This window comes from Vanacampus margaritifer, chromosome 5, assembly GCF_051991255.1.
Source record: "Vanacampus margaritifer isolate UIUO_Vmar chromosome 5, RoL_Vmar_1.0, whole genome shotgun sequence".
Classification (NCBI taxonomy): domain Eukaryota; kingdom Metazoa; phylum Chordata; class Actinopteri; order Syngnathiformes; family Syngnathidae; genus Vanacampus; species Vanacampus margaritifer.
This window is the reverse complement of record NC_135436.1, coordinates 23913639-23927425: the sequence shown is the minus strand read 5'-3', so window position 1 is coordinate 23927425 and position 13787 is coordinate 23913639. Positions and strand designations below refer to the sequence as shown.

At 38.6% G+C, this 13787-nt stretch overlaps 1 protein-coding gene across 7 annotated transcripts in view; it reads left to right on the top strand.

The window, feature by feature from the left end:
• Positions 1–13787, top strand: part of plch1 (phospholipase C, eta 1) — a 60787-nt gene that overhangs the window by 35888 nt on the left and 11112 nt on the right. For 4 of the 7 annotated variants that reach the window (XM_077565347.1, XM_077565348.1, XM_077565346.1 and 1 more), the window contains 8 exons: positions 2203–2374; positions 7504–7611; positions 9755–9913; positions 10579–10641; positions 11853–11950; positions 12811–12908; positions 12996–13175; positions 13537–13644. In XM_077565347.1, coding sequence (XP_077421473.1) covers positions 2203–2374; positions 7504–7611; positions 9755–9913; positions 10579–10641; positions 11853–11950; positions 12811–12908; positions 12996–13175; positions 13537–13644 — 986 coding nt within the window. Of the gene's footprint in view, positions 1–2202; positions 2375–7503; positions 7612–9754; positions 9914–10578; positions 10642–11852; positions 11951–12810; positions 13176–13536; positions 13645–13787 lie in introns of all 7 variants that reach the window. The other 3 variants (XM_077565343.1, XM_077565350.1, XM_077565349.1) reach the window with 1 other exon arrangement.

Genomic DNA, 13787 nt, shown 5'->3' with positions numbered 1-13787 from the left:
TTTTTTTGGGGAAACGGGTGGAGGAAAGCCTTGGCCAGCTGTGGTGAAAGTTTCAAGCAGATCAGGTTAGCCTAATGACTATTTTTGGCCCCTAGATGGCAGCAATGACTCTCTTTTGACAAGATTGGGTAGGCGTCAGTAGAAGACGTGAGGCGGAGCTAGAGGGGACAATGGCTGGGGAAGGGAAGAGAACATGGCGACCGGTTGCAAGCAGCTCACGCTCGAGCAGTTTTTTTCAAAGACGAAAAGCATCGACCAACGCTAAAGAGCACATTGATGACGACGATGATCATCATCGATGATGATGATGGTGACTCCAAGGTTGGAAGCGTTCACGCGGCAGTAGAAGACGTGAGGCGGAGCTAGATGGCTGAGGAAGCGAACAATGGCGACCGGTTGCAAGCAGCTCACACTTGGGAATTTTTTTCAAAGACGAAAGGCATCGACCAACGCTAAAGAGCACATTGATGACGACGATGATCATCATCGGTGATGATGATGGTGACTCCGAGGTTGACGCCGAAGTTGGAAGCGCTGACGCGGCGGCTATGACGACGTCATAAAGGTTCACGGGCTAGCGATGCTAACACCGGAAAACGCGGAGCACAACCAAGCACGCTCAGGCGGACGTTCAATCGGACGACAAAGAGTGCCCCGAGTCCAATGCATATTCATCGGAGGAGTGGATACAGTCTGCTACTTGCTATTCCCCGGAAAAAAAGGCCGTCAAGAAAGTGTAACGTCTGCACGCGAAACGGACAATCGAAGTGAAACGTATCTGTTGTGCAAATCCTGCTCCCTCTCCTTGCACGCAGGGCAGTGTTACAAAAAGAAAAACTGTATTTGAAACATCCACATAATTGTAAGTAGTACCACAGTTGCACACATTTGTAAATAGTTTGCGAAATTGTTTTGTCAAATTGTTACACTGTTGAATGGAAATAAACGTATTTTGCAATCAAAAAACACTTTTTCATTGTTGGTGAAAGCGTTTTACAGAAGTAAAGCACTATTTAGGTGTTTGTGGCATCATTCATGGACAAAAAGAAGTGTACAATTCACTAGAGTGCATGAAATAACATCGTTTCACAAAAAGCTCTTTTTCTCCGCTTTTTGTTTCAAACCAGAGCATTTCGGTGAAACTAACCATTTTCTATTGTTGATTACTGAAGAACGGAATAAGGTAGAAACAAACTTTTTTTTCTGATGAAAGATGAGAGTTCAATCTTTCATTTAGTAGTATGTGTGTTTCCATAGTCCAAACACAACATTTTCTGTGGACCTTGAAAGATCAGTCAAAATGCTTAAATCGGGTGGCACTGGCGACATCCCGTTTCTGAAAACGTCTGGCAGTCAAAGAGTTAAAAGAAAAAAAACACACGTGGTGCCCCTAGAGGTGCTTGAGGGTAATTCAGGCTATATGCTCGAGTCGTTATTAAGCGGTTAACTCATTCACTCCCAGATTTAAGGTACAAGGGATTTGAGTTACAAGCATGGCCGCGGAATGAATTAAACTCATAAGCCCAGGCACCACTTTATGTTCCATATATTTCACTATATATATTTATAAATCCTGTTTTTTCTTTATTGTCATGACTGTTCTCCCTTTTATCCGCTTCTTATCATCAGCCGCCTCACAGTGTGATGAAGGGCCCTTGACTGCGTGGAAGTGGCATTGCACCACATGCGCGCACACACACACACACACACACACACACACACACACACACACACGCACACACACACACACACACACACACACACACACACACACACTCTCCTGTTTTCACCTGAGAGAATCACAGAACGTCACTATAGGGGAATTGAAATAACTGGATGTAACTCGCTCTGTTTTTCGACTCACTGCACCTGTGTATGTGCGTGTGTGTTTGTACGTGGGCTAGTGCAGAGGTGAAAGCAGGCTTGCTTCCCCCCGAGGCAAAGCTGTCGCTCTGACAAAGCTGACATTTCTGCTAGCGTGTGACCAAAAGTCACTTTTCCAAATGAAAACACCGACACACATACAACCCCTCTCACACACACACACACACACTGTCCATCTGGTGAATACTCCCTATATACCTCTTTCACTTCCTGTCTGTTGGACATGAACATACGTTAGGCATGAAGAAAGATTCTGGCTTGTTCACCATCACGCTATGTTCACGTACAGTGTGTGTGTGTGTGTGTGTGTGGCGGCAGGTACCCGGTGCTTCTGTCCATCGAGAACCACTGCAGCATCCAGCAACAGAAGAAGATCGCTCAGTATCTGAGGGAAGTGTTTGCCGACAAGCTGGACGTCGGCCACGTGCTCAGCAGAGCGTCCACGACGCTGCCCAGTCCTCAGAGCCTGCAGGGCAAGATTCTCATTAAAGTAAGTCGAAATCAACATGATGGATGGAGATCAAGAACCTCACCGTGAACATGCGAAAGGTCCTGAGGGTGAAATTAAACTTGCTCGGAATGAAAAAAGGCATTTCAAGATTTGGAAAGGTCTAACCATATCCGAGATCTAAATCCAAGTGAAAATGTATAGGCACATAGATCCGAAGGGCTCTATGTTATGGCAATGGGACACTCTTTTTTTTTTTTTTTTTTCCTGGAGAGCTCAATATTGTTCATTCGGTAATTTTACCGATTTGACATGTCATCATCATTGCTCTCTTTTTTAAATTTTATTTTTATTTTTTTGTATGTGTATGTGCGTGCGAGTGTGTGTGTGTATTCATTAGTTCACCTAAAACCTATTAAAAAATCCCATACCGTTCACCTAAACCGAACACTTCCAGCCAGAGTCGTGAGGCCATCAGGAGACCCGAGGAAGGACCAAAGAAAGGAAAGTGAAATCCAAATCCAATGGGACACTCTTGCAAGGAAGGGAGGTCAAATAAAAAATATTGATTGAAGAATGATGTTGTAAATGTGTGAGAATAAAGTCAAAGGTTGAAATGCAACTCAAAGAAAAAGTCATATTCAAAACACCTTACACACATCAAAACCAAAAATGAGGTATTTATTCTCGTAATCGTTACTGTCCTTGCCCAAGTCATTTGTGAATGTTTTAGAAAAATCCAACAAAGTCCAGTTGCGCGGATTCCCATGAATAATAGATACCCATTGCTATAAAAAGAAAGAAAGAATAATAATTATAATAATTGGAAAGAATAAATCCTGGAAAATTATGTATTTATGTTGCCCCCCCCCCCCCAATATAATTTTATTCTTTAACCTTTACATGGTTTTAGAATATTGCTGTGCTGCTGTTACCTTGGAACAAAAATATGTTTTCATTCTCCCAAGAATACTACTTAGTCCTCATTTTTTTGCATGTGAATAAAAACACTTAAACCTAAAAAAAAAAGAAGTCTTTTATCGTAGTATAAGAGATTTTTTTCCCCTAAAACCATATAAGTAATATAAGGCCCTTTTTTGTACAAAAATATAATTTTATGTATAGATTGTAGTCTTTATACATTTTCTTTATACATCCCCTCCTCACTAATAGGCTTTTGTAGATGCAACATACTACATTGTATATTGTGTTTTTATATATCGACTATAAATAAATAAGCAAAGGTTTGACAATTAATAAACAGTTTATCATAAAAGTGCTTACTAAGCTGTTTCCTGCCATTCCCTGTTGAGGTTTACTGTCAAAACAGGACAATGATTTCAGAAACAGGTGTTTGGACTCACAAGCATGGTCACGCCAATAATTAAGCTATAAGTAATAAATCGAGGCAAAAGAATAAATTCAATTTGGATGCCGAGGTGCTACTGTATAATGTTGCTTTTGATGTTGTACTTCCTAAAATATTACAAAATTAAGGACGCTTCTTAGTATAAATCCCATTTAATTAACACAGTTATGAACATTAGCACATATCATCTAGCATTTACGCCATTATTCTGCTTTGGCAATGTTTCAAATGCTAATTGAAGTGATTATTAAACACATTACCATAATTTAGGATGACATTTTAACTCATTCACTGCCATTGACGGCTATAGACGTCAAAAATTCATTTGAGCTATTTCTATTAGTTTGACATTTTTTTCCCACATTTGTTAACAAGAGTATGAAAACCTAGAAAAAAATGTATTGTACATTTAGAACAGATATAAAATTTGTGATTAATCGTGAGTTAACTATTGAAGTCATGCGATTAATTACAATTTAAAAAATTAATCGTCTGACACCCCTAATTTTTTTTATATTTTCTTTTTTGTTTAATTACGTAATTATTTAAGCTCAAGATGAATCACAAATGTTATATCTGTTCTATATGTACAATCAAAAAAGTTCCCTAGGCTTTTATACTCTTGTTAACAAAAGTGGAAAAAAATGTGAAATAGTTCAAATGAATTTTTGACGTCTATAGCCGTCAATGGCAGTGAATGAGTTCATTGGCCACGTTCAATTAACCTCGTAATAATAAAGAAAGGAGCTAGTGAGGTTTAAACTAAACTGCAAAAATTTAAAGAAAAATTGGTATTCAACCTGAAAATATTTCAACAAATCGCTGTTTGATGCACAGTGAATCTCTTCCTCAGGACTGCGACACATTCCGATAAAAAAGCAGCAATATTTGCATGAAAAAATATCCTTAATGTGACCATCGCATAAATAATAGAGCTGCTCATTAAATGGAAATTAAAAATTCAGTTGTCAGTATCCTGCACATTGGCATGGTTATGACGCTCTAGAAGCGCTTCAGAGTGCTTCATAATTCAGCAATGGTTTGTATCAAACATCAAGAATTCCATTTGTTGGGATTATTGTCTGGCCATGTTAGCTGACGTCAAATCACAAAGTGTTGATGCTCCGAGCCACCGTTTTAGACGTCTTTCTGCTCGGTCAGGACAAGAATCCTATTGATTTTAAAACATGGGTCAACATGTCCACATTGCTTTCTTTTCATTGGTTTGCTAGCCGCCATTTGCGCAGCCAATTTTTGCAAACCTTCTGGGATTTGTTTTCTTTGTGTCAACAAGAATCGTATTGATTCTGCTATCGGCCTGTTTTTAGGGGAAGCAGATCTCAGAGTACTACAGTATTTCTTGTAATACTAGAAGTTTAACCTGCGTCTTGTTTTTAATAAATATTTCAGCCTACTACATACTGCTGCATTTTAATGTTGCTCATTATAGTTGTACTTTGCGTGGTACTTGGTATTAGGTGTTTGAGAACCACTGCTTTACAATGATAATTTTGTCGACGAAAAATTTCCGTCAGAATTTTGGTCACAAATTTTATTAAAAATTAAACGAAAACAGAAACCATTCATTGAGACGATAACGATAACTAAAATTGACAATTTCGTCAATGACTAAAATGAAAATGAAAACAACACAGTGATGAAAATTCACACAATTCAGTCTGAAGGAATGAAACGCGGGTTGGAGAAAAGAAACACTCAGAAAGTGTTCACTGCACTTTATTTAATGTTCAAACATGTTTACATTCATTGTGCAGCTGTAAGATTAATCTTAAGTAATTATGCACTTTTTTTTTTATTTAGGTAAAAACTTAGTTATATTATTGTCAGTTGAACATGTTTCATTAAAAAATAAAAATAAAGACACGGTTGTATTAAATGTCTTGCGTGTTACAAATAGGTGTGTTATAATTTTCTGTTTAAAAGTTTAAATATATGCCGAAGGAAAATATCGACTAAACTGTCAATTTTGTTGACTACAATTTGTCTTTTTTTTTTGACTAAAATTGGATTATAGCAAAAATACAATCAGATGACTAACTTATGACTAAAACTTTAAGAATTTTTTGTCAAAAGACTATAACTAAAACTAAATTAAATTTATCACTGCTGCTTTAAAGCACTAACTCGCATTCAGCTGTAGAATAGACATTAAAATTCGACTACTGGTCTGTGTTCAAACAAACATGGTGAACCTGCATTTAGCTGTTATGCTGCACGCAAATGGAATAGCCAGTAGAAGTGTTTTCCCCCATATCTAGGATCGAGGTCTTATATCATTTATAAAATATTTTCCCCCCCAAAATCTTGTTCTTTTCACTGCCTTTTTTTAATACAAATTTTGGTTAAAAAAAATAAAATAATAAAAAGTGGTATCGAACATCCCTCTTAAAGAGTCAAGAATGAAAATGTATTGTGTATATATTTTTTAAATATACACAGAAATACAGTATAGTGAATACAATCTTTTTGTTAAAAAAACATTATTTTATTTTAAATGAAATCCAATTTTGGGGTAATTTATAAACCTTCGGGAATTAACTCCGTTTCCACATTCTGTTCTTGTGTTACGAAAATAATCCTATCGATTTTAGCCGTGACGTAAGGTGGTGGAGGCTTACTTATCCGTGTTTAACAGCACAGGAGGCGCCTTTTGCAGGTGGACAAAAAGACAGAGAGAGAAAGCTTTGTAGCGCGTTTAGTTTTATGGGTGCCTTGTTTGGTGTGGAGAAAAGACATGCATTGTTCCCCGGCAAAAAGCTTTTATCTCCTCCGAGCGAAGATCCCCCAAAAAAGAAGTAAAAAAAAGCCTCATTGATTTTCCCACAAAGCCTTTTATTCCTCTTTAAACTCCTCAGCAGCCTCCGAGAGTACAGACAGATAAAGAAAATGGCAAATAAGGAGTAGACGAGTGGTAATAAAACGTGCGGCGGCGTTCTTAAACGAAGGGGCCGCCATGTCAACCAAGAGACAGCAGAGGGCTGAGAGTTGGCCATTGATTTTTCTTTTTTTTTTTTGCGTGGAAGAGCTAAAAAAAAAAAAAATCTCGCTACTCCCACTCACACCCTCACTAATGGGCTCCCGCTCGACCGTAAGAGCCTCTCTTGGGGAGCTTTTCTGAGAGTCGGCAGCAGATTTGTGTTTGTGTGTAGGAATGTGCCAACGTTGGGAAAAGAAGCGCAGGAGTCATTTTGAGAAGTACTCCTCCTCTTTAAGCGTATAGTAGGCTGTTTTTTGTTTTTGATCTGTTATTTTTAGAATAAGGGTCGCCCTATGAGCCATGTTGTTTTCCCATAGTCATGTCACAACCCATTTTATTAGAAGTCAAAACAAGCATGATTATTTTTCAAAATAGCTTTTGAAACACCTGTTTGAAAAATCCCGCTGGTCCCGCCTTCTCAGTCCGAGCCTGGATGATGATGTTGTCAGTTACTATGCGATTTGTATTTGTTCATTGCGATGATGACGTTGCCAGTTGTTATGCATTCGCTATGGTCCGGTATTTGTCACTCTCATTTTGTCATATAGGCCTTTATCCTGTCATACAGAATTGAGCGTGGCCCTAACTGGCGTTGCTTAGTAACACACTCGCGTGACATATATATATATATATTCTAATGTATATTGATTGTATAAACTTTCCATCAAAGGTCATGAAAATTCATTTGGATTCAGCAGTTTAATAATGATTGTCCGTATTGATCCAACGATTCTGGCCTTCTAGTTATTGTGATCAATATAGCAAATATCAAAGCTGTTAATGACTCTCTTTCACTCCGCCCAGGGCAAGCGTCTCCCTGCATATTTGTCCGCGGACGCCGAGGAAGGCGAGGTGTCCGACGACGACAGCGCCGACGAAATTGAGGACGACTTCAAGCTCAAGAACAGCAACGTGAGACACTGCAGACGTCGACGTGTTCATATTTTAGCACTGGTTTTGATTTGAACATAATCAAAGGCTTTAATGATGGTTCAACTCATATTTTATTGGAAAGAAAAAAAAACGGAAAAAAGAAAAAAAGGGTTTCAGAAGTGTGGCGCTATTTGATGTCACCATAACTGGGTTTCAGTGACGGGAAATAAATGTCAAATGACAATGACAAATTAGTACAGTAGTTAAATACTGTAAAATCTAGACAACACAAGTGGATTAGAGAGTATAATTCATTTGAAAGTGGGCAGACAAATGATAACCACACACGAAGAGTGATAGGAAATTTCAAGATAAAATGGGAAACATTATATCTTCAATCTAATTATTAATTATCCAACATCAATAGCCAGACATGGTTTTCATTTCAGTAGCAAATGGGTCAAAGGCGGAGATCAAATTTCACCCCACTTCGTACTGAGTGGTACTTTAACGTTTAGTGTTAAAGGCTGGGGTGGTATGTTTACGTGTGAGCATCTGTGCGTATGCTAAATATCAAAAGATGGCAATTCTAAAATGTTTTGGAAATGAATATTTTCTATTCGAGAATATATTATTTTCTTCAACTTAAATGGCTTTAAAATACAACGACAAATGGCACACAATGTACCTCGGATGGCTTAATGTTTAAAAAGGGCTCATCATCGCTCCTATTTATTGTTAATAAAACAGTCGCTATATATCTCTTGATGCCCTGGTGTTTTCTCCGTATTAATATGACATAAAGCAGGACAGCACTCCAATCATTTGTCACATGGTTCCCCTGTGTGACTAAATACGGCAGCATTCTTCCATATCTAGCTGGAGGCGCGTGGGCCGCAGATGCCACTTTGGATGAGCAGAGTCCTTTTTAAAGGGGCGGTAGCAGCTTTCTACTGACAGAGAGCTTTTTATTTCTTTTATTTTTAATATAGGGAGCTCATTAAAACAGCAACCAGTTAAGCATCTTTGGCTGTCGACTCAAATTTAATGCGAGCGGCCCGGAATGCATGATAATTGCTTCCTTCCTTCACGTTCAACAAAAGAGCATTTTAAATTGCTTCCGAGTGCACTGTTGGGCAAGCGCAGTAATGAATTTGGATAATGCCGAATGCCGATAAATAGTGAGGGTGCCTATAGGGCGTGGGGTGGTGGTGGGTGGTGCTTAGGGGAGTGGGTAGCTGCTGCAGACACCTGTAAACAAAAGATTATTAACATTAAATCATACTGGAAAACTCTTTCTATTAATTTGCCCCCACCACGATAATAAACATGCAGTGGTGCTTGACACAACAGTGACCCAACGTATTTCAAGACTGAAGCCATTTCTTTGTTTGTTTTGCTTTGAATTTGAGCAAAAGCTTGAATACAAAATGGCGGTAGTGAACGCACTTCACAACAATCAGCAATTTGGCGTTTATTGAACAATTCTTCTTCGTAAAAAATAAGTTGTTTATTGTCACTCCCAGAATTACAGTGTTATTTAAAACAACCACGTGACTAACTTTGCCTTAAAATCCACTAGCTTAATGCTAACACATAAAGGGCAACGCCATAGATAGGGCTAATAAATAGCATTTTCAAAAATCTATACTGTGTGGTTGTCAATTTTAAAACTTATTGACAAATCTAAAGATTTGAAAATGGCTTGCTCTTTTGATGATGTAATGTTAAAGGTTAAACAAACATGCCATTTTTGGGGTCTTCTGAAAAGTGACCATTATGAAGGTACAAGGTTTTGGCCCAATGCTAACATGAAGCTAGCGTCATCTAACAACGTTAGCAAAGATGAAACGTTATGTATATATGTGGTGCCTCAAAATGTTATTTCTCGATGAGAACACTAGAGGTCGCAGTTTTTTCTGTTTCAGCGAGTTGGCATATTGTGTGAGAGTCAATCGTCAGGTGTGCAGTTGTGAGTCGCTGACCGCCATTTTGGAATTCGCTCCCGTTGGGCCGTGTCACTCAATGTGTGGCGGACTTGGACAACAAACTGCTAAAATTCAGACAGTTGGAATCGACAGCGCCTCTGCTGCTCGATTCTGATATTTTCACTCAATCGTTTTAAGATGACTCCGCAACCTATTCCGCACGATCCCGCCGTCAACTGTCGTCTTCCTGGCAGGGGAACGGTCACCATCACCAAGTGGAGTCTCACATCAGGAAGAAGCTGGACTCTCTCCTGAACGAGTCTCGCATCGGCGACAAGGAAGACACCGACAGCTTCAGCATCAGAGCTCTGCTGAGGGCCACGCACCAGGGCCTTCAGAAGAACCTCCGCCAGGTATAGTGACGCTTGGAAAAGATGACAGGATGATGGTGAAGGGGTGGAGGTAGTCATCTATGGAAATGAGGATCCAGAACACACATATGGAGACATCGCATGGGCAATGTGTCATGTCATGCGTCAAAATGGCTGCAAAGTGATAAAAAAACTCAAAGTCTGTAGTGGTGTTACTTAATATTTCATTTCGCCACTTTGCCGCTTGTGCTATTTTTAGAAGCTAGTGTTTCCTGAATGCTGTTTAAACATGAGAGCGGGCTTTTTCTACTGTTTTTCACTGAGCAGCTTCACAATTTCTTTAACATTGTTACAAAGCAGCACAAAAGCGTGTCCTTTGCAAATAGGTTCACTTTAACAGTCCCATAAAGTCAATGGCAAGGTTAAAGGATAGCGTAGTAGCAAGGTCAAGTATTTCAGACGCTGGAAAACATGTTTCAACAATTTTGATTGGATGATCTCCCAAACTTGGTGCGTACTGTACATACAATAGTAATTACAGTATGTAGTTGCTCAGGTGCTTGAGTAATAGTCACAGTTAACTTTCAACCTAAGGAGGTCTACCAGGTCAAAGGTCACCAGTAACAAGGTCCAAAGTAAAAGAAGAACACAATGCTTTCTGAATTCAAGTTGCTTCTTTGACTCGCTGCTCCTGCTGTGCGTTGCAGAGCTCCAGGGGGGTTTTGAAGAAATCGCAAAGCCGATCCTTCATCACCACACTCAAACAGAAGGTGGGCTTCACACAAGGACTCACTTTTACTGTCTTTTGATTGATTTGCGTGGCTTCTCAAAGGACTCATGAGGCGGAGGTCAGCTACAAACTAGCTGTTAATGAAAACTTATCTTTATCCACTGCTTTTTTAATCTATGTCCTTTCTGCACTGCACACACAGATATAGTGCAATGATTTGTGTGCCTGATGCACACTATGAATAAATTATTCATATCTACACGATGCATGTACTGATTTAAGATGATCTCTAAAGGAACATTGGCTTTACATAAACCTGCTTATGGTTGAGCCATGTGAAGAAAGGCATTGCACTGCAATGCATTTTCTGATTGGTGTTAGGATCCAGATGAACCAGCAATCTCATTTTATTGTTGATGTATTGATTGTATTTATCTATATATTTTTTTATGATAGTTTTCAGGCTGCAGGTGCTTTACAGGACACGTGTATTATTATTTTTTTTTTTTAATTTTTATTATTATTTTTTTTTTATCACTGTATCCCCCATGATCCATTTAGTTTTATATTTTCTGTTATTTTATTTTATGTATTTATGCGTTTATTTTAAGTGTATTTCATGTATATTTATTTATTTAATTTCTCCCCCACCATTCTATTTTATTTGTATTCATTCAGACCCCATGCTCCATTTTATTTTTTGTTTGTTTTTATTTACTGTTTTATTTTATGTATGTATTTTCCTTATTTTTATTTGATTTGATATGATTTTGTTTATTTTTATTTATTTTATTTTATAATTGTAGTAGTCAAGCTGTACTTAACCATTTTAATTTCATTGTATTTACTTTAATTTTATTGTTGGACACACTGATCATTTTATTTTGTTTTATTTTATTAAGCAGCAGAGCCCTAATGCATTGCATTATATTTTATGTAAAAAAAAATATATACTATCTTTTCTCTATTTTCAGCTCAGATCTTTTGTTCTTTTATGTTTTGTTCTAAAAATGCCACTCTCGTTTACTCCCTTCCCCATCGGCGCGCGTAATTTGCTGGCAAGGTGCTTCCACGCTGTCATAATTGCTATGACCCGGGTTCTCTTCTCAACTGGACATCAGCTCACACACTCTCCCCTGGCATTCATTACATCCAACCACTTACATGCGATACTGTACGTGGCACACGTGATGCAAGCACATGACAAATATGTCAACCAATATCGTGTGTTGTTTTGTGTGTTTTGTCCAGAGGCACTCCAAATCGCGGCTGTCGTGCCAAAGTGGGGAGAAGGACGAGGACGAGCAGCAGGAGACATCTACACGGGATGCCGGGGGACAGTTTAACAGGTGAACTTGCAAAAACGCTGTCACATACTTTACGAGGTTTAATAACTGCTGACTGCAGCTGTTAACCATTACGTACGGTTGGAGTTGAGGTCAGCCATTGGACCAACCAGAACTTGTTTGCTGCCATCAGCACAATTAGGAAACGGGGATTTTATGTGCCAAGCCAAAGCTTTAATTTTAACCCATTCAAAAAACGTGTAAACAAGTTGTCCTTCACTCCCCAAAACATATTTATTCGTTTTTGAATGTGTTTTTTTATTCTAGAGCATACAGAAGGCTTTGATGCAGCTTCTGACCTGAAGAGGTCGCTTAAAGCAATAGTAGTTATTACAAAAAACGACCAGCAGGTGGCAGCAGAGTATAAGAGATCAGACAGGGCCATGTTGCAACAAGCTCTTTTCCCCAGTGTTTTCACCAGGAATGTGAATATTGATGAAGCTTAGCTATATTCTAATGCTAACTGCTGCAAAAAACGGAAACAGATACAAATATACTTTTTTTTCCTGATGAAAGAAGAGACTTATCTTTTTTTTTTGGGTAGGTTCTATGTTTTTATAGCAATTGAACACAATGTTCTGTGGGCCTAGCAAAATCAGTCAAAATCCAGTAAAACAGCCGGGAGCGAAGGGGGTTGCTTCAGTGAAAATGAGTGAATTAGTTAAATAATAGTTTTTTAAAATTATTAATTAATTAATTAATGCATTTATTTATTTATACTTTCTTTTATTATTATTATTATTATTATTATTATTATTATTATTATTATTATTATTATTTTTATTTTATTTTTTTATAATTAATTTTCCAATTTATCAACCCATGTCCATCCATGCTCTGACTGTGTTGTCTTTTGGTTGTAGGGGCGGAAGGAAGAGGAAGACGATGAAGCTGAGTCGGGATCTGTCAAACTTGGTGGTTTTTACCAACTCTGTGGCCTCGCAGGAGTGTCTTAATGAAGGTGCAAAGAATGCACCTGCCACCTCAAATGTAATACCGCTGCAATTTGAATTTTTTAAAAACATGCCTCATTCGCGTTTGTCTTCAGGCACGCCAGGCGACGTCCTGTCATTCAGCGAGACCAGAGCTCAGTCGCTGGTCAATCACCGAGCTGAGCACTTCCTGGCTTTCAATCAGAGGCAGCTGTCGCGGATTTATCCCTCTGCGTACCGCATCGACTCGTCCAATTTCAATCCCCAGTTCTACTGGAACGTCGGCTGTCAGCTGGGTAAACCCGTCTTCCGCTTCTCTGCGCGTTTGGTGACAATGAAATCAATACACGCCCCAAACCGGCCGTTACTGAAAATGCATTTTTGAGCTATCTCTAACAGAGTTCATCCCACAGTATTTTTTTTTAATGGTGTTCTTCCACATGAATCTTCTCCAAGCATCTAAGCCAGCCAATTCTTTGTACAGTCTTACTTAGAAACATGAGTAAATGTTCCTTTACTGATGCAATTAATCTTTCTTTACAATCATTACTTTGACAGCCCTATTAATGAATGACAAATATGTCACGTATATTTCATAACATCAAATATACTCACAGTGATGATAACAATTGACATACTTCCTTATTTGCCTTTCAGTGGCGCTCAACTACCAGACAGAAGGCCGAATGATGCAACTCAACAGGGCCAAGTTCATGATGAACGGAGGCAACGGATACGTTCTCAAGCCGCCGCCCATGTGTAAAGGTTCGCCAACATAACACAGTCTGGACAGTACACTGGAACCTCAGTTTTTGTAATTTGTTCCAAAATGTCAAACTATAACCAAATTGTACAAAAACCGAAGCAATATTTTCCATAGGAAATAATGTTAATCTATTCAATCTGTT